At 41.1% G+C, this 23621-nt stretch overlaps 1 protein-coding gene across 5 annotated transcripts in view; it reads right to left on the bottom strand.

Annotated features, from left to right (window-relative positions):
* The window catches only part of DST (dystonin), a 364537-nt gene extending 346958 nt beyond the window's left edge, over positions 1 to 17579 (bottom strand). For 2 of the 5 annotated variants that reach the window (XM_034991240.1, XM_034991239.1), the window contains exons 1-2: positions 17451 to 17577; positions 17083 to 17290 (exon numbers count right to left, since the gene is read on the bottom strand). In XM_034991240.1, the coding sequence (XP_034847131.1) occupies positions 17083 to 17290; positions 17451 to 17453 (211 nt within the window). In that variant the 5' untranslated portion in view covers positions 17454 to 17577. Of the gene's footprint in view, positions 1 to 10637; positions 11150 to 17082; positions 17291 to 17450 lie in introns of those variants that run through there. The other 3 variants (XM_034991243.1, XM_034991241.1, XM_034991245.1) reach the window with 2 other exon arrangements.
* Positions 17580 to 23621: the final 6042 nt, after the last annotated feature.

Genomic DNA, 23621 nt, shown 5'->3' on the forward strand with positions numbered 1-23621 from the left:
CTGCTTCTCCCTCTGCTCTCACCAGCACCCCCCCCCCCACCCAGCCCCTGGCTCATGCTTTCTCTCTCTCTCTCACACACATATAAATAAAATCTTTAAAAATAAATAAATATTTAGAATTCAATCACATATTCCAATTTGGTGAAGACCAATTTCTCCTGGCCCCAAGTGCTTCGTCCCTTCCCAGTTCTTCTAGGCATACACTGATTACAAAATGTGATGAAGTTGGGGGAGAGTGTATGTTAATGGTGATTTGTTCACTTCAAGCATGGTATCAATTAATTCCGGATTAGAAATATGAGGTTGGAAACAATGCGGCTTGTTTTCAAAGAAATGTTAATAACAAAAGTATTTCATTCTATTTTATTATTTTAATTCTACTGAGGCACAAATTTAAATTTCTGTATAGTGTTCTAATTGGAAAATGATGAAGACTAAGTACATCTCTGTTTTTCCACAAAGAAAGCACAGTATCCTCGCATTTTGCTTTCTGTGACTCAGAATTCTTCAATCCTTCTTTCCCTCCAAAATTTTTCAAAGAAAAAATATACAAATTATATATAGTAGCTAAATTGTTATTGCTTCTGAGATTGCTTTAAGGATAAAGTCACATTGCAAATATATTCATAACCATAAGCCCTCACTTAATGGGATTATAAAATCCACACTATATGCAAAATCAAACTCTGAATTTCAATTACTCAGGTTTTTTATCTACTATTTTCAATATTCTCTAGTTTCTGTTATGTAGATAAAATTATAAAGATCACAAAAGGAACCACCAAATACTCCTTTAATCATTCACCTTCTTTCCCCTAGCAAAGGTAGGCAGTGGTGTTCCAGCATTCATAAATGTTCTCAATGTGTGGCTCTTCTAAAATACACTAAAGGCAAAATCAGGTAATCTTGTTCTTCCTCTTAACTCATATGATTTTAAAACTCAAACATGATCACTTTGGTAAAAGCACTGTCTTCAGTCTAAGAGGCAAAAGTAAAACTTTATGTTCTTAGATATCATATACATTATACCATTATACCCAGGCTAAAATCAAATTGCCATAACAAAAACTTGCTAAAAAAAAATTAAAACCAACAACTATCTATCTAACCCTACTTCTGATTACATTTTAAATAAGTAATCCAATATCCTAAGAGTTTAACTTTCACATGTTTTTCAGGACATGGACTACTAATTTCAGTTTATCCTTAAAATAGAACAGTTCAGCTAATTTTAGACTCAAGTGCTATAAAGCATCATAGCTGCCAACCAACTGGATACCTGAATTGCAGCAGCAGCATATGCAGATATACTAAGCAAACTGTCAGATAGCTGAACTCTGGGCTGCCGCATGCAAGCCTATGAAGTAGCTGTAACAGTCAATGCATGTACCCAAAACAAATTAGTACTTAAAAACAATATGACCAGATGAAAGAAAATAGTCAGGGCCTTATTTAAATAATATCTATAATGTGCAATGGTTTAAAAGTGTCAAAAGGAGGTAACAGTATAAAAAATTATTAACCATTTGCAAAACACATATCTGATAAAAGATTATTATCTAAAACATACAAAGAATTCTTAAAACTCAACATTAAGAAAACAAATAATCCAGTTAAAAAGTGGGCAATGGGCGCCTGGGTGGCTCCGGTGGTTAAGTGTCCAACTCTTGTTTCGGCTCAGGTCATGATCTCAGGATCGTGGGATCTAGCCCCGTGTCGGGCTCTGTGCTCAGCAGACAGTCTGCTTGAGATTCTCTCCCTCTCCCTCACCCTCTGCCCCACCCCCTGCTCGCTCTCTTTCAGTCTGTCTCAAATAAATAAATTAATTTAAAAATATGTGGGCAAAAATCTGAATAGAACCTCACCAAAAGAGATAAACAGATGACAAATAAGCATATAAAAAGATGTTCCACATCATACGTCATTAGGGAACTGCAAATTAAAACAATTCAATACCACTACACACCTATTAAAATGATTAGAATCCAAAATACTGACAACACCCGCTGCTCATGAGGATGCGGAGGAACAAGAACTCTCATTCATCACTGGTGGGAATGCAAAATGGTACAGCCACTTTGGAAGACAATTTAGCAGTTTATTACAAGGCAAACAAAGCCTTACCACATGATCCAACAGTTGTACTCCTAGGTATTTACCCAAATGAGTTGGAAACTTATGTCCATACAAAACTCTGCACACAAATGTTTATAGCAGTTTTATTCATAATTGACAAAATTGAAAGCAAGCAAGATGTCCTTCAACAGGTGAGTGGATAAACAAACTGTGGTACATCCAAACAATGGAATATTATTCAGCAATAAAAAGAAATGAGCTCTCAAGCCATGAAGGGACCTGGAGGAATGGTTATCAATTGATATATGAATCAAATCAAGTCATATAGGTAAAGATATGACAAACATATAAGGTGCTGTACTTACTGTTATCAATTATAACAAATGTACACCAGTGCAAGATATCAAAAGGAGAAACTGTGAAGGGAGGGGAGAGAGTTTATGGCAACTCTGTACTTTCTGCCCAATTTTTCTATGACCTAAAACTGCTCTCAAAGTAGACTATTCACTCAAAAAAATAAATTAAAAAAAAAGGCTATTGGCCTAAGAGGCGCCAGGGACTTGAGTTCTTGGGTCTACCTCATTCACTGACGGTCTACGTAATCTCTACGGCTCAAAATACTTCATATGCACTACTCTATCCGACTATCACGAGCCCAGTGAGGTAGACCTGATGCATCATACCTCACTGGCTTAATGAAGGTAGTAAAATAAGCCACCAAGGGGCACCTGGGTGGCTCAGATGGTTAAGCATCTGCCTTCGGCTCAGGTCATGGTCCCAGGGTCCTGGGATCGGGTCCCACGTCGGGCTCCCTGCTCCTTGGGAGCCGGCTTCTCTCTCTCTCTCTCTGTCTCTCATGAATACATAAATAAAAAAAAAATCTTAAAAAAAAAAAAATAAGCCACCAAGTAGTAGTATTCCATACAAACTGTTACACTGGCATGGCCAGATGGAGAACTCAAACACTGAAAATAAGGGCATGTTTTAATTCACCGGGACAATAGAATCATTGTATAATGCCTTTAATACCAGGATTCACTGAGAAATATTTTCACCCACTAGAGAAAAATCAGGACTTTGTCAATTCCCTTTGACGATTCTTTCCAGGAAACATTTCAGGCATGTATCAAAGCGGCCACATTCACTGGTGACATTTACAAAACTTAATTCTTTTCAAAATCTTCTCAACCAAAACACACACTAAAAATGTTCACATTAAAATTTTATTTTCCTTTCATGGATATCTAATAATTAGAATTTATAATCCAGCTAAGATATAAAAGTTCAAGCTCCAAAGTCTATTTAACATTTGAATTGAAATAAATCTCTATAAATTTTTAAACTATTAATTTTAACTTCATGCATCCATTTAACACATCTCAAGGAGTCCTCATATTAATCAAAATCATAATCCTAATAAAAAATATTCATAAAAACAACTTCTGCAACATTTACCAGTCAATGTAATGAAATTCAAAATACATAGTTTATGTCAAATATACACTTTATGTTCAAATGCCACAGACACCACTTATAGCTATATGATCTCAGGAAAATTAACTCCTCTAAGATTCCATTTCCATATTGGTAAAATGGTAGTAGTTGTAGCCAAAATAAAGAGTAATGAGAATTAAAAATGATACATATATACTTCATTAGCAATACCCAGCACTGTCCAGTATATAAGGTGTATAAAAGCTGAACCCATAAACTTAAGGATGGCTTAGAACTTACATGATCATATAACCACTGAACTTCTTATATAACAAACAAAACTGACTCTACAAATCTCAAGTTTATGTAGGAAAAAAAGAGGTTTTTTTAAATAAAACCAAATGAAAAAAGTTATTGAAATATATTGAAAGATTTGTTTTTTAATCTTCTACAAAGGATCTTAAACCATAATTTTATTTGCTTAAAGAAAACAAATTCACTGCTGTAAGATACTACAAATCCCGTTCAGAGGATTCCCAACAAGATAAGCTATTACTTAAGGAGCCCTACATTAACTAGAACATTCTAGTTTTCTAGGTCATACTACTTGCTGTATTTCCAAGGTCAAGCAAAATAACATTCATTCCATTTCACTACCAAAGAAGGTCTAACAATGATTAATATTAAAAATTTATTTCGAAAACATTTTCTAATGAACACACTACAAATTTTTTTACACAAATTAAAAAGAAAATACTCCAAACTTCTTCAATACAACTTCAACAATGGAAGCTGTTGTGCCCCTTCCTGTCTCCACACTCAAAACCAACCAATTAGCTATCCTGTCAATTTCTATCATTTCTCCTGAATCAGCCTTCCATTCCAACCACCATAATTTTACAACGGCCTCTCAACCTGTCTACCTGCTTCCTGAATCTTCATTTCCAGAGTTATCTCCCTAAATGCTATTCTCATTGGTAACATCCCACTGAACATCATCAGGGTTCCCTTCCCTACCTACAGAATAAAGCCCAAACTTCATCCTCAGTGTGGCATTCAAGGCCCTTTTCCATCTGGTCCAACATTACCCTCCATATTTACCCATTTCCATCTTCCTACAACCTCTATGCACTCCCGTCTCTAAAACTTACTGTGCACATTAGCCAAACATTCAAAATGGATTCTGTGGTTATGCTAATGAAATGGTACTGTCACGCTAGTCTCTCCTCTTGAGCTTTTCTCCCTGGTACCTTCACCTTCTCACGAGGTAAAATCCCATTTGACTCCAAATACAAACCTTTCCCCAACACCCAACCCAAGCAGAATTATTTGCTTCCTCTTCTACAAGAGATAAGAGTAGGTTGAAAAATAACAGCAAATAAAACTGCATTAAAGAAATAAACCAAAAAATAAATAAATAAAAGCCTTATTTGATCTCTTACAGAAATAATGATGTACTTCAGCAGATAGCTGCCTGAAATTCCTCTTCGGAAATAGGTAGCATGTGATGCCTAACTTAGTAAGAGCCGGAAAATGGACACAAAAGTCTTCCTTTCTCAAAAGCCATTATAGACAGAAAAGCCCCATGTAACAGAAGCACCCAAGTTTCTTTTTAATTAATAAGAAATACTAAACATTCTAAACTACAAATTTCATTCAATTGGTTCATCAGACATAGACAGTCAGGTAATCTTATACATTTTTATACTCAGTTGTGGAACTAAAACAGAAAGGAACCACACGACAGCCTAGATACTCCATCTTTTTGTCACCTCGATAGCTTCAGATGTTTTTACAGTCTCCAATTTCATGAAGACACTTTGGGCAAACAGTCCAGCTCCTCAAAGAGCCAGGCTCCTGGGCTCACATGACCCAAACACAGAAACACAGAAGCTTCTTTAACTGGCTACAGAATAACCGTAAAACAATAAATTGTCCCTACTGCCTCTCCTTCTGTGTCATTTATTGCCTACAATCGTCACTGAGCCAGATAATAAGCACCTCCAAATGGCTCAAATAAAAACTTTTTCAAAAGCACAAAGCTTTTTTAAAGTCCCTGAGCAAACAAATGTTGAGATAACTACAAAAGTCTAAGTCAGAACAAAAGAAACTAAAGGAGCATCAGTCTGCTATTTTGGGTTCAAAGTTAAATTCACTAACAATATCTAATAACTGCTTACGTTCCTGGACTGATACATGTTTCTTATGGGATGAGGCAATGAGTAAATTCTTTGGCCAATTTAAATCCTAATTATTTGGGAAGAAATTACTTTTAAACCCATGGTGTAACATTGTAAAACATTCAACCAGGTCGTTTTGAAAATCCTCAGAGATTTCAACGGAGCTTTCAGATATTTTCTCAAACTTTAGCAAAGTCAAATATATTGCGTTAAGGTCGTTGACGTGTGTCCAAACTTTAAGCTTCCACTTTCAGGGCAGATACTTTACCCTCTGTGTGCTAGGCACTGGTGGGTTGCAAACCCTATATCCATTTTTGCCTGACTCTTCAACCAACAAACAGCACTTCAGCCGCGTTCAAATGGGTACTTTCCTAGTCTGCTATGCAGACAGTAGTGGCCCCTTTAACAGTTCCAGCCAATGAGACACTAGTGAGAGTTGCTAAGTGGGCTTCTAAAAAAGCTCTTTAAAAGGAGGCTGACTCAACTAGTTTGCACCTTCTGTCCTTTGTCCTTGCAATTCCTCTTTTTCTCTCTTTTTTTAAAGATTTTTAAATTTATTTATTAGCGGGGCTGGGGGTGGGCAGAGGGAAAGACACAAGCAGACTCCACTCTGACTGCGGAGCACCAGGTGGGGCTCAATCCCAGGTCCCTGAGGATCATGACCTGAGCCAAAATCAAGAGTCGGATGCTTAACCAGCTGAGCCACCGAGGCACCCCTGCAATTCTTCTTCCATCTGGAAGTAAGACACAAGGGCTGTAAGAGGAACAGCCATCTTGTGATGACAGAAAGACATCTCAGTGGCTGAGCGGCCCCTGAGAATTGGCTAAGCAGCAGTACAGAAACTCGGGTACCACTGGCAAATAGAGGTACCCTACAACCCTGGTCTGCCTACCTGCCTACCACAGCTTCTCAGTACCAGAGACAAAGAAACACTACCGTCTGTTTTCTGTTACAAACAAACCAAATACAACCTTCACTAACTCTCATTAATTACCAGATGAAGCGCCTTTCATTTGTTAAAAGAAAAAGCCCAGACTAATGCTGTTATAACTAACTACACTAAAATACTATCATGATGCAGCACAATTAAAGTTCACTGATTACACAACTGACTATTACATTAAGCCATGAGCAGAGCATGAGCAGATGAAATCTGAAATCAAGTTTTTGCAGAATCCTGGAAGCCAAGTGAAAACCACTGAGCAAGATCATCCAAGACTACACAGTATGTAGGCGGGGGGAAGTTCCCAGAAACCTTCCCACTCCAACTTTCAATACAAATGGCACCAGAGTTGGTTCACACAGCAAAATGACAGGATTTTTTACAACCACACATCTATGCAGGCCATAAAACTGAACTGAAAATGAAAACTACAGGTGTAGTGGTCCTAAGTCCCTTTGGTCACCAAGCACATAGGCAGAATTACATAGCCCTGAGAGAAGGGACTAAAGCAATTACTCAAAGTTTCCATGGAAAACAAACAAAAAAATTTGCCTTTCTTTCTAAATAATCAAAGAGGATTTTTTTGTGATGTTCTAGACAAGTAACAAATCTGCCACTCAGCTTTGACAGAGAATGGTAGTGAAATACTTTTTACAGTTGTCTGGGGATAACTGATTAATTTCCAGATCAATGGAAAACATCCGTTTTGTTGGACTGAAATAATTTACCTTCTTTTTAAATTAAGTCTAAAATGTACAAAATAAAATTTATTGGATTCACATTAATGATGTCATTTTCACACTTAACCTTTTTAAAAAGTGTGTTGAGAAAATTAAATCTTCCAATGACAGAATTAAATAGCAGAATTTCATAAATTCAAGTGACAGCTAATATTAATAATATAAAAATAATTAAAATAACAGTATACAGGTTAGTTTCCTTACACTGCCCCCGCCCAAAAAAAAGAAACCACCAAGAGGGATCATTCTGTCCTTTCATGCTAAGCTAAACATGTTTTGTATTTCCTGGTAAATACACTGGATAATCTAATATATATTTAAAAAGCCAATGACATGGGCAATTTCTAGCATAAACAATAAGTAAATATGTTTTATTTGTAAATAAATGCCTTTACTCACCCTGACTGTGCTATTAGCTGAAGTAACGTGATGTTTTTTTAATCAGATACCCTGAGGGCACCTGGGTGGCTCAGTCGGTTGAGCGACTGCCTTCGGCTCAGGTCATGATCCCGGAGTCCCGGGATCGAGTCCCACATCGGGCTCCCTGCTCAGCGGGGAGCCTGCTTCTCCCTCTGCCCCTCCCCCCTCTCATGTACGCTCTCTCATTCTCTCTCTGTCAAATAATAAAATTTAAAAAAAAAAATCTTTAAAAAAAAAAAATCAGATACCCTGAATATTCTGGCTATGAATACGTCTTATAAGAGGACTAGAATATGAATCAGAGCACTGCACTCTTCTCTGCAGCAAGCAGCTCTTTCTATGTTATTCTAATTCAGCAAACAGTTGCCTATTTTCACTCAGAAGTAAAGGACCAAAGCAAGACACAAGAATAGACCACACCATAAGCAATTAGGGCTCACTCACTTGCCACTACTCAGTTTTCTACAAAGGGCTAGGTTGGAAGTCCTTGCATAGGCCATCTGAGGACTAAGCCTAACAAAACTCAACTTCTAAATCCAATACTCATAACTGCTGACAGTATAGATTATTATAATTCTACGTTTCTGACAACAAATTCTGAATTTCTTCCAGCTGACTCCACCACTTACACTATTCAACAGCTGGGGCATATGATAACTTGGCAACCTGATAATACTCTAGCTGAATGCAAACTCATTCTGTAACCAAGGAACTTTGTCAGAAATAAAAATCCAAATAACCTCTCTTAAATTCAAATGGGAATGTGAAATGTTTGAACAATGCATGATTTCAGAAAATGAGCAACTGTACTTTGAAAGTTTAGTGAACTGACACTCCCTATTCAAAGCCTACAATTCTTTCCTGATTAGATCAGCCCTCGTTGCAAGTCATCAGGATAATAAGCACGATAGTGAAGTCATCCTATTGGATACTGATGGGAAATCATAACTGGCTTCAAAACACATTGGGAAACAATGAGTTTTCCAGGTCCCCAGCTTTACGTATAATACACTGGCCAATACTCTTACTTTCCTTTCCAAAACTAAATGAAACATAGAACATCTATAAAGCCAAGTACAAATCGATGACCTAAGCATTTTAAAACCACAAAGAAAATGAAGGTAATATGACTCACTTTTTCAGTGAAATTTTGGACTGTAGGTTTGAAAAGTGTATGTTTAACTGCAATGATGATCATTAGGCTACAATTAAAATGAAGTGTAGTGAGAACTGCAATGGCCTTCAGGTCTTTTTATTTCCAAAGGCAAATAGAAGCAAGCGTTTAAAGAATATCTGCTTCCTCAAGACAAGTCAAAGCAGCACTTCAATTATTGTTTTCAAAGTCACCTGGAGACAAAAATTCATACAGCTATAATTTTTTTGAAAAGTATGAATGTATATACTTGAAAACTTTCAGACTTTTTTGCTTTTGGATTTTAAACAGCACAGGTGTGTGTCTTCAATAAGGTTTACTAATGTATATTGCAATAATTTTCATTTTTCATGTTCTGGAGACAACTGATTAAGAACCTTATTTTAAAATGTAAAGACAGACATAAACATGAGTAAATTACACACGCACACACACATAAATGCTACCAATGTGCTTTAGCCTAAAATACCATTGCACTTGCTCAGTGGCAGTATTACACACAATAGAGTCTTGGCACAAAGGAATTCTGATTGTGCTGTTTACAAAATTCTACACGGATTAAAAGAATGTCAACAACAAAACATGTTCTAGAAAGAGATAAAACATATTTCGGGGTGGATTTTGAGCGTTTTGGAAATTTGGAATTTAATTGTTCAATTTAGGATTTTATATTTCTACTTTCTGCTAATAGAAAACTATTACTGCATGCCATTTTTAACCATATAACTCCCATTCAATTTACATAAATAGAGTTTAAGACCAAAGCAAATATTCGAAAGGTGCAAAACCCTCTGAATCCAAGCTATGAATTAGGCCACTATTCACTATTAATATATTAAGGGTCTGTGAGCTAGCCTTGGGTGTGGAGTGTTTTGGTCTCCTTACTGTGTCTCTTGTCTGTACACACTGAGAAATGATTTCCAGAGACAAAAAGACCCTTTAAGATGAGACGATAAATAACTTTGTCTAACACTATATTTAACTATAAAGTCAAAGTAAACAATACTAAAATATGAAAAATTTATCAGGGTGGTACAGAATTTCCTGAACATAAAGAAGAGGCAGAAAAGCACCTCAAAATCTACTGCTTTACATTTAAATTTACAACAGACTCACTGACTTAAGGCTTTCATTCATCACACAATCAAGTAATTTTTATGATACATAAGAATAGGTATATAGTCACAAATCACAAACTTTTTTCAAATAAAATCATTCTAAGAAAAATGATTTGGTGATGCTCTCAGGGGTGAAACAGCCCATCTATTTAAGAACCTAAGAGCCTTTTTTTATATGGTTAACCGATACCCCATGCAAAGCAAGAAAGAGCAGCAATGCCTCAGTAATCCCGTGGAGAATTAATCGGTAGCCACCCTCCCAGGAAGAATTATGATTATGCACAGTACTTAAGAGCTTCTACAAGGGAGAGAAAATGCAATGTGCTTGAAACCCAAACCTTTCCCCCACTCCACAGCCTATCCAAGGGCGTCTCCGGACCATCGCCCACCCCACCACCCTCTCTGAGTTGAGGTTACTAAATCCCATCCAGAAAACCCTGGTCCATTCCCAAGACTGGTCCAGACACCTGTTTACCTGTGCCCAAGCAGTAGTGGCTCTGGTTAAGCAAAGATAACGGTTACCCGGCTGATGCGTGCCAAGCCCCGCAGCCGGAGCACGGGAGACCACGTACCTTTGTACCGCTCCAGGACATCCTCGTAGGCCTGGAGGTACTCCTGCTCCTCCACGTACAGGTAAGCAGCTGGCGAGAGGTACCCCGCCATACCGAAGTTTACCTAAGCGATGACTGGCCAATTCCCCTTTCCCCCTCCTCACCCCGGAGAGTATCGCAGTCAGCAAGACGCAGGCTTGAGAACGGGAAAAGCGGAAGGAGCGGCGGGCTGGGGGAGAGCGCTGAAGCCGGAGACGCAGAGCCAGGGGCGCAAGGGGGCGGTGGGCGCCGGAGCCGGCAGAGGAAACGCCCAGGCCCCCTGGCGGGCTGCGGGTGCTGGGCCGCCGCTCCGGGAACCACAGTCCCTCTCAGGTTTCAGCAGCAGCAAATCTCGGCGAGCCCGGGGGCGGCGACAAGCAGCGCCACGCCACGCGGAGGAGCCGGGAGCACAGTGGTGACGGGCGAAGGGTGGCAGGCGCCGGGACCCTCTGCGGCCAGCACGGCCGTCACCCTGGCCCCGCGCTGGGCGCCTGCTTCGGGCCCGGCCGAGGCCGCGGCGGCGGTGCGGGAGGACAGGCGCGCTGCCTCCGCCCGGGATGCTGCGCGGCGCATCTGCGGCATTTCCTGGCCGCCGCGCCGCAGACACTCGTCCGCGCCCCCGGAGAGAGGGGGGGGGAGGCGGAGGGCGGAAGGGAGGGGGCAAGCGCGGCGGTCAGCGCCCCGGCTGGCTCCGCTCCTGCCCCGGCGGCTCGGCCCCTCCCTCCCGGGCAGGGTCGAGCGCCCCGGGGCCCCCTCCCCGGCCCGCCCACCCGGGTCGATCTCACGGCCAAGCACGCCCACCCCCGGACGCTGGCCGGCCAGCCCGGATCCCCAGGGGTGAGGTTTCTATTTGGGACCCACAACAGGTGCCTGGAAAACAAAGCCGCAGATCGCGGTCACCGACGAGCGCAGCCCCCCCCCCACCCCTCAATGGGCTGAGCTGTCGGCGGTCTCCCCGGGGAAGGGATGATGGGGACAAGAATGGAAAATACTCTTCAGCCCAGCTTATGGCACGGAGGACTCGGGTCACTCAGTGGCAGCACGGGGCGGGGAGGAACAGGGGTCCTTGCCCAGGGCACATCTCGGGGGCGGGGCGGCGGGGCCTCTGCAGGTGGCCCGGCGCGTCAGGGCCTGACAGCCTGGGAGCTACTGCGCCTGCGCGCCCGGCAGACCAGCCCTCGGCCCCTCCCTTCCGCCCCCCAGAGCCGGCCCGCGCATCTGCCGCTGCGCTCCTGGGAGGCGGCCACAGCCGGTCAGTTCTCAGTGCCCCCGGCTTACTTTGTCCCCTCCCTCCTCTTTACCCATTATTCATTCCACACAGTCCGGTAGCCTCTGAATTTGAATAAAATGGATACAATTCCCTTAACTTTGGAAGGTCGTATACTAAAGTGGTGAGTTTTAAGGGTCCAGGCACCGTTTGGTACTCAGACGACGCGAAAATGGATGTGCTTAAGAGTACTGATTGAAGCCAGCATCCTGCCTCCTTACTGTGTGACAAGGCCAAGTTACTTACCCTCTCTGACCTCTCTTCATCAGTAAAATGGGGATAATAGTGCCTACCTTATAAATTTGCGGCTTTATACGTGTTAGCTATTATTATTAATAGATAAATCAGTGCGTTGTTGACCATCTGACTCGACAGCTTCACCCTCTGCCCACATACTCCCTCCCTATTTCTTCCTTTCATATGTACTGACCTTTTGTCCTTGATGATTTTTTCTTCCCCTTTCAGTGCTGTGAATCTGGACCATTTTCCATTAACTCTTAGATGGGGATGAGTACTCCTAAAAAACTGTACACTCTTGAAAAAAAACTTACTTGAGTTAGAATTGGAAATCTTTACCTCTTCTGAGCAACTGGCCTACTTTTGTTATTCCAAGCAAGACCGTCATCTCTCTTTTCTATCCTGACCATTGGCTTATAATCTGAGTTTGAGCCCATGTCCCACCAAGCCCTTAGGATCACTAGTTTTCTCGCAACTTAGTATGCACTTATGTACATATTAGTTGATGAAGTAACAAACATGCACCATTTGTGACACCTTTTTGAAATGAAAGAGTTAGCAATTAGATCCCTAAAAGTCATTCCATTTATAGACCACACACGTACATGAGTCTCTCTCAAAACTGTTTTGTCTCCTTTACAATGAGTAGGGTCATTGAGGGCACAGTCTGAGCCTCTATCAGAGACTGAAACCCAGTAGCATCCAGTTTTGTGAATATAATCAGTGCACTCTTAATTGACTTCAACTCTCCTTTTAAGGAGACAGTCGAAATGAACAGCAGCAGCATTGGGGGTTTTCTGTAAAAACAGCTTTTGCCCCATGCATTCTTGGAATGGTACTATTGGGTCAGTCTGCTAATAATAATAGTCTATTCCATAGGGAAGCAAGAGTTAAGCACAGCAGTTAAGAGGCTGACCTCTGGAGTTAAGAATGCCTGAATTCAGATCATAGATCCACCACTTCCTAGTTGTATGACCTTGGGAAGAGTCTCTTCCTCCCTCAGCAGATTTCTGGACTGAAAAATGGAGAAAATAATTATACCTACTTCATAAGGTTGTTGAGAGACTAAATGAGATAACGGTAAGTTCTTATAAGAACATCTGACCATGGAGCACCTGGTGACTCTGTCGGTTAAGCATCTGACTCTTGGTTTCAGCTTGGGTCATGATCTCAGGGTCGTGAGATCAGCTCCACGTTGGGCTCCGTGCTTAGCACAAAGTCTGCTTGAGATTCTATCTCTCCCTCTGCCCTTCCCCCTGCTCGTGGTCTCTCTCTCTCAAATAAATAAATAAATCTTTTTAAAAATTAAGAGCATCTGATCATCAGCAAACTATCATTTATACAGCATTTACCATGTGCCAAAGAATTTGTGAAATATTTTGCACTCATTACTTTATTTACTCACCACAACCATGACCCTTTAATAGAGAAAATGAAGCTGAGAAAAATTCAGTAAGTTGCTGAAGAAAATACAACTGGCTAGTGATAGAGGGAGAATTAAAATTCAAGTCTGCCTAAGTCCAAAGTCTGACTCTGCTTAGATCCTTCAATTCCAACTTTAAAGAATTTACACGGGACAAAAATCCATATTTTAAAATAGCACTGTCACCAACAAACCATGTACCTTTACAGGCACTTCAAGACTAAAAAACCTAACCTACTATATCCAGTAACTAAAAATAGCAGATCTATAGTTCTTAAGTAAAAGTCACTTATACAATGGGTATTATAAAGCCCCATTCCTTACACTTTGTCATCTTTTTCTCACATTGACCCTGAGAGATAGGAAAAGCATACGGTCTCCGATTTTAAAATGAGAACACTACAATAAGTGCAAAAGCACTTTTAAAATCGTCAAGTGTCAGACATGTGACATAAGACTCTCTAAAATGTAAATCTAATTATATCACTGCACTGCTGAAAAATCTTTCAATAATTCCCTATCACTTACAGCATGAATGGTCCAATCTCCTCAGTACTGCACACAGGCACCTTTCCATTTCTGCTATTCTCTACCAAATCCCATCTTCTACTATGCATATTACTTGAAAGTTCCATATAAACACATCTCCCTCCCTTTGTTCTTGTGGTTCCATCCCTCTGAAGCAGCCTTCCCTTTCCCCCTATTCCCGCCAAGCTCTTCAATCCTCACTTCAAGTGGCACTTCCCCTCAGAAGCCTTTCAGGAACCTCCCATGGCTCCCTTCTCCATCCAAGTTAATTAGACTCTCCTCTGGGTTCTTTTCATATTAGGTACTAATATAGCCATAACAACTAATCTCTCACACCGCGTTGTAACTATCTAACAATACATCCAGTTATCATATTGGACTATAACTTCTTTAAAAGCAGAACTATGTGCTTTTCTTCATTGTATTCCAGGGACTCAATCAATGTGAAGGAATTTAGCTATCCCACAGACCATATGGTCTTTTTGACTCTAGGCATTTTCATGTTCAATTCTATTTTTATGACCTTAAAAACAAATAAAAATATTGGACTTTCAGCTCCTTTATTACTAAATAATGAACACCATTTCTGAACCTCACCCCATCTCTTACTAGGGATGAATTTCACAGATGGGGTGAGTTTCAGGCAGAGTATGAAAATGTCTAATAAAGTTGAAAGTCGAAATCTTTTCATGGTATATTTTCAAACTATCCATAACATCAAAATCCCTCTGATGCCCTGTTCCTTTATCTTCACACTGGGTGATCAGTGGTGAACACATAATATATTTGAATTTCATATTTTAGCCACATTATTATTAAACAGATATTGAAGACTGGCCTCCAGGTCTCTGCTCCCAAGATATGATTATTATGATTTGTGTAGAAAACAGCCAACTTACCAGTATTTATCTTAAATACAGTAGCACATTTCCATACTAGGGCTGCTTATTCTGTTCATAGTTTTTTTGTTTTTGATTAATTTCTTAAAAGTATATAACTTTGAGGTTTCCAAGTGCATTAACGACCACTAACTTCATAGCTATCCCCACTCAGCGAACATTTTACAACAAATAAGACATGGCCCCTGCCCTCAGAAAGTCTACAGTCTACTGATATCAGCGTCAGCTTGTCCACTGCTTCTCATTAGAACCCCCAGTTCTTCCATTTCTTCCCCACCTACAGTGTACACGGACAATTAGTAACCCCAACTTCTCCGGACTTCCGGCCTAGTCATTTTCCTCAATTTATATAATCTCATTCCCCCTGACAGACACCTGACCCATCCTTCTCTCATAAACCCTTCCTGCACTACCAAAAGCAAAATATCCACGTCTGCCACCACCAACAAAACTCTCAAGCCAGAAGCACCTTCTTCCTTCCACAAAAATGAACGGAACATAAGCATCCGTCCCAATTCTCCCAGCACCCTCCTTTCACCTTGTCATCCCTTTCTGCTGATCCAAAGATAGGCTGCAGGCACTTTCTCCTCCTCTCTGTGCCTCAGACCTACTCATGGAGGGGCAGCGTGGGGGAGTGGAGCGGAGGAGGTGTCTCAACAGGGCAAGGAGTCAGGCCTCAGTGACTAAACACTTTTTAGTACTTGAGGAGGGTAGTGAAAGCTAGGTCTGTCCCAGCTCCCCCAAGCCACCCCTGTTTTGCTCTTACTTGGCTCCCAGTCTCCCTCCTGGATCCTCCCTCGTCCCACCCTTTTGACGCTCCACCCCTCCCCTCAAGGCCTGGAAGAGACCAGGCAGCATCTCACAACAGAAGCCCGAAGAAGCTCAAGGCTGTTGCCCCAGAAACCCAGACTAGAGAATGGCTGGCTGAGCGCTGTTTGTTTACCGCCCCCATCAGAAAATCCCACTGGGGGGACTGTAGGGGGAGTCTCTGCTGCTGTGGTGCCTGGGATCTGGACTAGTCCTCCCCCAGTCCCCTCAGAGGATTAAGATAAAGTACCAGCTTTGCATTACAGTGGCAGGCAAAAGAAACTCAGTGGGCACACAACCACCACCCCAGAGTGAGAGTCGGTTGGGAGTGGAGAAGAAAGGAGACCAGATCCACTGGCTGCAGAAACCAGCTCTGGAAAAAAACCTGACCTTTGGCCTTTGCAAGAGCCCCAAAAGACTTAGTCCATCCTACCCATTACCATTCTAAGAGAGCGAAAATTATTGAGGGAACTGAGGACCAATCACCCCAGGAAGCAAGTCTTGTGCACAGAACACATACGAAGAAACCACACAGACACTGCGAGGTTGGAGGATTGGTTTCCCCAGTGGTCTCAGCTTTCAGTTGGGGAAAACAAGCCATCCCTTCTGGTTCGACTTTTACGGCCAGTGGAAGGGAACACCAGTAACAGAACAGACACATTGGCACCTCCCCTATATTAATTAATCAGGAATGCATGATGGCTAAACCCTCAAAAGCACCAGGGGCAGAAAGCTGCTATGGACACATGATGCTGACAGAGATGCTACATTTAAAAAAAAAAAAAAAAATGGCATCCAAGTTGCTGATTCCCTCTGCAATCCTGGGTACCAAACACCAGGAATCCACCCCAGTTAAATCTGCGGAGCTCAGTGTCCCTGGGCAAAAATGGAAATGAAGGCAGCTTTCTCACATCTTCTAGCAAATACACTAGGAATCACAGAAGTTAATACTTTCAGAATGTCATAGCAGCTACAGCATGTAAATAAGGAAGTTTAATGCAGATGTCTGTAAATATCCCCTTGCATTTCAAAGGTATCAATCCATCCAACCAGAAGACAGGGCCAAATAGCTTAGTCACCAGCAGGCTGGGCAAACTGCTTTCTCGATAGAAATCGGGCATAAAGTAAACATAGTCATCCTCCTCCCCCACCTTGAGCCCAAATCTTTGCCCAGTGCACAGCTCCCAGCTATGGCCCCCGGGGGCGCAGATGGATGAATTTCCGCAACTCTCCACCGGGGTCCCTCCCCTCCCCGGATGCGCTTACCTGCTATCCTAAGCACTGCCCTCTCAGCGGGGTCCAGCACCGAGCCCCCGTGAATCTTTCTTTTTGATCTCTCATGTTTAGGCAAATTCCAGGGTAAGGTGTCTCCCGGAGCTGGAGATGCAGAGCCAGATTTCTGACTGAAATCATCCTCATCAGAAAAATCCGCAGAGGAAGACATAGAGCAGCGATAGGACGCGTTCCCGGAACTCTACAGAGGATGACACAGAAAAAAGCATTAACAGCAAAACACTCACATATGCTCTTGGATTTCAACAGCCCCCCTCCCTGCCCCCGAACTGAGTCTGGCATCCTGCACCATCCTCAGTACTGAAAGGATACACAAACAAGAAATGAAACCCAGGGCTCACCATCTTTTCTCGGCCGCGTCTCCGAGAGCAGAAACAAAACCCCGGCAGTCCCGATACATGGAAGATTTGCACAGAAGTGTGTGGCCTGCGGTTCGGCCACCAGCTCACAAATGACTGGCCCAACAATGAAGCCAGAATCAACAGCCTTCCTGTTACAAACCTATAGTATTTGGCTCCCCCACGAGGACAGGAGAAACATTTTCCATTACTAGGCTGCTGGTTAATTCATTAATGCAACGAACTCGAAGTTTCAAAAACAAAGCACAAATGCAGGATGTTGAGTCCAAATTCCTTTCCGTTTCAGGTCGCCTCACCACTGGAGTCTCCTTTCTGACGAGTTTTAAGCCCCTTGTCCTCTATTTAATTTGCTTCATGAGATTGAAGCAGGTTCCCAGAAGAGAGCAAGGAGGGAGGAAGGGCAGATTCTGAGAAGAGCTTTTCTTAAGCCAGGGAGAACACAAAAGACTGTTTTCAGAAGCCTAAGACAGCCCCAATAAACAAACATCTGAACTCAGTTGAGAGTTCTTCAGATAATTTAAACTTCTAGCCAAGTGAGAGCTGCCAATAATGTAAATGAGGATGATGCGGCTCGGTGACAGGAAACAGATCTCTTCTCAGCTCCTGGTCATTACACAGTGAAATGAGAAACAGGATGCTTCCACCAAAGCACTTTGCCTGAAGGTTAGTCCTCGTTTCATCCAGGAGGAACAAATCTGCGGGACCGTATCTTGCATACAAGGGTTCTATCTTCCATACAGGGAAAGGGCACGAGAGAGTATTCCTGCCTTCTCGATGGAGTTGGGTTTGTGATTATGTAGAGAACCACCAGCTTACTGTGGACATAAGGATGTGGTCTGCTCTGTGAAGAGAGTTATAAAGGAAGTATCTAAGGGAAATCTTCACTTTCCCATTTAGAATTCCACTTGGCTAACTAAGTAAGGCGCATTGTAAAAATGGCAAAACTGGCACAACTCAAACTCCTGAACTGTATCTTGCTTGCTGTCGCAGATTCCTAAGAAGCAAGTTGCAGGCAGGAATCAGTGAGGCATACTCCGATTTGAGCACAAACACTAGGCTGCTCACAAAAGCAGTGGCTAAACATCCCAAAGCACTCACCCACAGCCTGTGAAGCAAACTATAAGTGAATCGGGACGATTAATCTTGCCTCGGTCTATTCAGGCATGTTGTTACACAGGGTCAACACCACCATTTTAACAGTACACATAATATTTCCCACAAAGTAAAGTGTCTAAGGTTCATCTTTAGCTCTGTTCTTTCCCGAAGAAGGGGTCTTCCGTTTTATCTTACCTGACATTTCATCACCTTGGCTAATTTATTTATTCAGATTTTGCGTGTTCTCCTCGTGGCAATAATGTATGAGGCAAACGTGAGGTAAATAAATAAAATTGATTTTCTACATTGTAGCTAGAGTCCACAGAGAGTTGTGAGTGGTATTAAGTCAGTCACAGAATGCTATTATCAACCTAATTTATTTTCCAGGCTTTTCGGAAAATTCATCTTGAGCTCTCTGACGTGGTGTTGTCGGCTGGATCCGTGAAAAAGGGTGACGTTCTTAAACACTTTCAAAAGCGTATTGGGTTTCTTTGGTTGCCTTGTCTTCCTTAAAATGGCTTCCAACCTGTCCTTACTTAAGGTCATCCTTTATCTGTGAGATTATATTTCTTGTTGTTGCCTGCACAATTTCAGTGACTATAGTAATTTCACTGTTTATCTTTACAGACAGACTTAGGGAATAGCTGTTAAAGAACTGCTCCTTTCCAAAAACCACTGGTTATTGATTTTTATAGATAGAGTAATTTTTTTTAATGGCCAGAGTCTCAGCTGATTGAACAGCAAGATGTGATTTATGCCATGACATAAACACCATTAATCACACACAGCCAGATGGGAACAGTTACTACCCCTAGACCCAAGGGTGTTGACTGGGGCAGCCTCTAATCTGGTAGTGTCACTGGTAAACAGATAAGAGAAAAAAGGAAGAAAAGACAATCAGCAACACCTCTTTCAGCAATATATCATATGAAAACATAGACACAGACACACAGACCAAGGGAAATCATACATATTTATATTTGGTAAAGTCTCCCAGGCTGCACGATTCAAGCATCTTAAGAAAGTTTTAGGGTTTTTTCCATAATAATTTTCATAAACACTTTTAAAAATCTAAGTAAACTATACAAAATTAGGCCCATTTGAACCTTGAAAATTGAGAATGGATTTAAAAGAAGCTGCTTTGAAGGCAACCAATCCTATGAAACTATTATATGCTTTATTGATTTGAAATGACTTACCAATTCATGTCACTATCTTGGGGGCTAGAGCGAGGTGTGTTAAGAGTACAGTTCTCTCTTTTTTGGAAAAAGCAAACATGTTCTATGGCCCAAAATCCAGAGCCTCACCTTTGATGTGGGGCTTACAAGGATAAGACAAAGGAAGAGGGCTCTTGTGACCAGCAAAAGCCCCAAGATCTCTCTCGTTGCCTAAGGTTTGATTCCTCTTAAAATATAAATATCTATGTCCATGAATAGGAGACTGGATAATTACATTATATCCATATAATGAACTACAATGCAACAATTAAAGAAAAGTGTTATCGATCTACACTTAGCAAAGTGTAGTTCATATAGAATGATTCCTTTAAAAAATGTGTGTGTGTGTGTATAGATGGATAAATAGATAAGTGACTGATAAATAGGTAGACAGATGATAGGTAGATAGATAACTCTTTACCAGTATGATTACCTCTGGGTGTTGACTAATATTATAAATGGATTTAATTTTATTCCTTGTTATTTTTTAATCCAAAACAAATACATAAAAAGATTATTTATTTTATTTTATTTATTTATTTGACAGAGAGAAAGACAGCGAGGGAGAGAACACAAGCTGGGGCAGTGGGAGAGGGAGAAGCAGGCTCCCGGCTGAGCAGGGAGCCCGATGCAGGGCTCCATCCCAGGACCCTGGGACCATGACCTAAGCCGAAGGCAGACGTTTAACGACTGAGCCACCCAAGCGCCCCTACATAAAAAGATTATTAAAAAGAAAGATACTATGCCAAGAATCAGAGAAAACAGCAAAGGCCCTAGGAAGAAGTAACTATTTAACCAATGCTTTTAACCACTTGGGGCTCACAGGCACCCCTGAAAAGTTGAAGCAATCTATGGAAGCAATCACAGAGCACATGGGCAAATAAACACAAATTTTGCATATAATTTTATTGGGTTCACTGACCCACTGACTCCCGGTTAAGGACCCCAATTTACACCATCATCTGTCATCACCATTTGACATTCGTGTTGAGAACAAGAGAAATAGGAAAGCACTGTGGAGTATGTGGGAAGAGAAGCAAGGGTAATTAGGAGAGTAAAGACAAAGTTGGCCTAGGTCATAATATATCTAACATTTGGCCTTTTTTTTTTTTTTAAATAAAGGACTGTGAGCCACCTCTGGACTGATGCTGGGTCTCTACAACCAAAAATACCAGGTTGTGAGGAACCTAAACACCCTGTATTGTGTCTTATTACAACCTAATTATTAAGGCAGTTTTAACAATTGAATTAGATCACCAAAACTTTAAAGTGACTTTCCTAATAGCCAGTGCATTCACATGGTATAAAAACAACCCAAATCTCTTAAAGCCAAGATAATTACAGAATGCAACATTTTTAGAACGGGAACTAAACAATAACTTCTCTAATTGAAACCCCGGTGGGGGATTTGAGATAAGTACAATAGAACTGCCTAAATTGGAAGCCACCCAGCCTTAGCACCCTGATCTGCAGGAAAGTGCCAGGAAATTGTCTCTGCACTAGGCATTCTCTAAATGCAATGGAGAAACAAGTGCAGAGATAAGGGTTTGTAAAAGAGCCAGACTTGTAGGATCCCAGAGACTGGAAAGGTAACTTCCACAAACCTGCATACCTGTATTTTATGCACACTTCTGTAAATATATTTCCAAAAGATTAAAAACTAAAAAGCTCGTAAAGAAACAATTAGGCAGGGGCGCCTGGGTGGCTCAGTTAAGCATCTGACTCTTGGTTGAGGCTCAGGTCCTGATCTCAGGGTCATGAGATCGAGCCCAATGCAGGGTTCCACTCAGCTCAGAGTCTGCTTGAGATTCTTTCCCCCTCCCCCTCTGCTTCTCCCCCACTCATGCTCTCTTTCTCTCTTAAATAAATAAAATATTTAAAATTAAAAAAAGAAAAGAAACAATTAGACAATCTAGATTGTGGGGCATTGATAAAATAACTATCCTCTGCTCTCTTCATAAAGGTCAATGTCAAGAAACATGCACACCCAAAAAACAGAGAATGTCCTAAATTTAAAAGGCAAATAAAACATAACAACAAATTCATGAACCTTTGATGAGATTCTATACTTTATTTTTTAAGCTGAAAAAGACATGTTAGAGACAACTGGGAACAGCTGGACATGGATCATGGATTGTTTATTAGATATTATTGGGAAATTATTGTTAATTTTCTAAGGTGTGATAATGATATTGCGGTTGTATAGGAAAGAGTCCTTATCCTGAGACACTTTATCCCCACCTTCCAGGCTGAAGAAACTCATGACGTTTGCACTTATTTTCAATTATTTTAATAAAAACAGAGAGAACTAGTAAATATAGCAATAGGTTAATAATAAGCAGTCACAATACTACGCTTTCAACTTTTCTACACATTTGAGTATTATCAAAATGAAGAGTTGGGGGGAAACAATGTAAACAAGACCTTTCTCAGTTTCTCTAAGTATTGCTTAGTCTAGGTCTGTTCTCACATCAAAATCCTGAGTTGCAAGTACACAGTGGTAGTGTACATCTGAGTGATTTCTCATAGCATTTCTTGATATACACTTAGAGAAGCACCAAAGCAGTGGCCTATGTCAACCAGACACCAGAGAAAGGTGATGTGCTTGCCTCAGTCCCAAGCAGAGTTTTAGACAGAAGGATATAAAAGAGGCTCCACTGTTACTCATTTAATATATAGTCCAGTAAACATAAAGTTGGTTCAATATCACATTTTTTTATATTTTACATAAACAAAAAGAAAGATATCAAAACTTTAAAAATGTGAAGATCCAATTTTGTTTAAAATCCTATTGATTAGGTAAGTACAAATACTAGCTTCTTGCATATTATGTAAAAATACACAGTATGGTCCCAAAAATAACTTATATACTAGTTTTTTACTGGTCAAATAAGTCAAAAAAGCAAGGGCCCATTATCTTAACATTAGTTAAAGATCCTAGAGAAAACAATCTTTACCACAAATAAACAGATGCTGAAGAAAACAGTTAAGGAAAATGTAAGAAAATGTGTTTAACCCCTTGAAGACAAAATGAGTTATGGTAAACCATGGGGACTATGTGCTTGTTTTAAATTTTTTTCAAAACCAGTTGAACAATTCAAGTATTCTCTCATCAAATAAATAACTCTTAATTAGCCTCCCATCTGGAAACCACCTTTATTTTTTTAAGATTTTATTTATTTGACAGAGATCGAGAGAGAGAGCCAGAGAGCATAAGTCCGGGAAACAGCAGAGTGAGCAGGAGAAGCAGGCTCCCCAATGCGGGGCTCGGTCCCAGGACCCTGAGATCATGACCTGAGATCACGACCTGAGCCAAAGGCAGACACTTAACCGACTGAGCCACCCGGGAGCCCCGGAAACCACCTTTGAACAGTAAGAGGAAGGGGGCTTCTGGTTTGATGAGATATCAGCTGTCTCTCACTCTCTCCTTTTAGGGGAGAACTGCAACAGCACTTAACTGAGAGAGGAAGAAGAGCCTAGGTGGAGTCAGGGGGAAAGAGAGGTCAGAAGGAAGGGAAGCTGGAAGGTTCTTAGATCTCACTCCCGGGAGGAGGCTTTGGGCAAAGATTAAAGAAGTCAAAGCTTTCTTTCTAGGTGGAGAGGCCCAGTTCATCAGCCTATGAAAGAAGACCACTGGAATTCAGGACACAAACTCTTCCTAGACTAGAAAGATTATGCATTAGTTAAGGGTGTTCCTTGGTCTTATGTTTCTGGGGAAACTAAGCTCACACAACATAATTTTCCTCTAGCTATATAAGAAGCTATCCAAGATAAGCATCAAAGACTCATTTCTGGGAGGAGCCTGGCTTTAGATTCTAGGCAGTCTTGGCTTAGCACTAAA

The sequence above is a fragment of the Mirounga leonina genome, unplaced genomic scaffold (assembly GCF_011800145.1).
Source record: "Mirounga leonina isolate KUSES-001 unplaced genomic scaffold, KU_Mleo_1.0 Mir_53, whole genome shotgun sequence".
NCBI lineage: Eukaryota > Metazoa > Chordata > Mammalia > Carnivora > Phocidae > Mirounga > Mirounga leonina.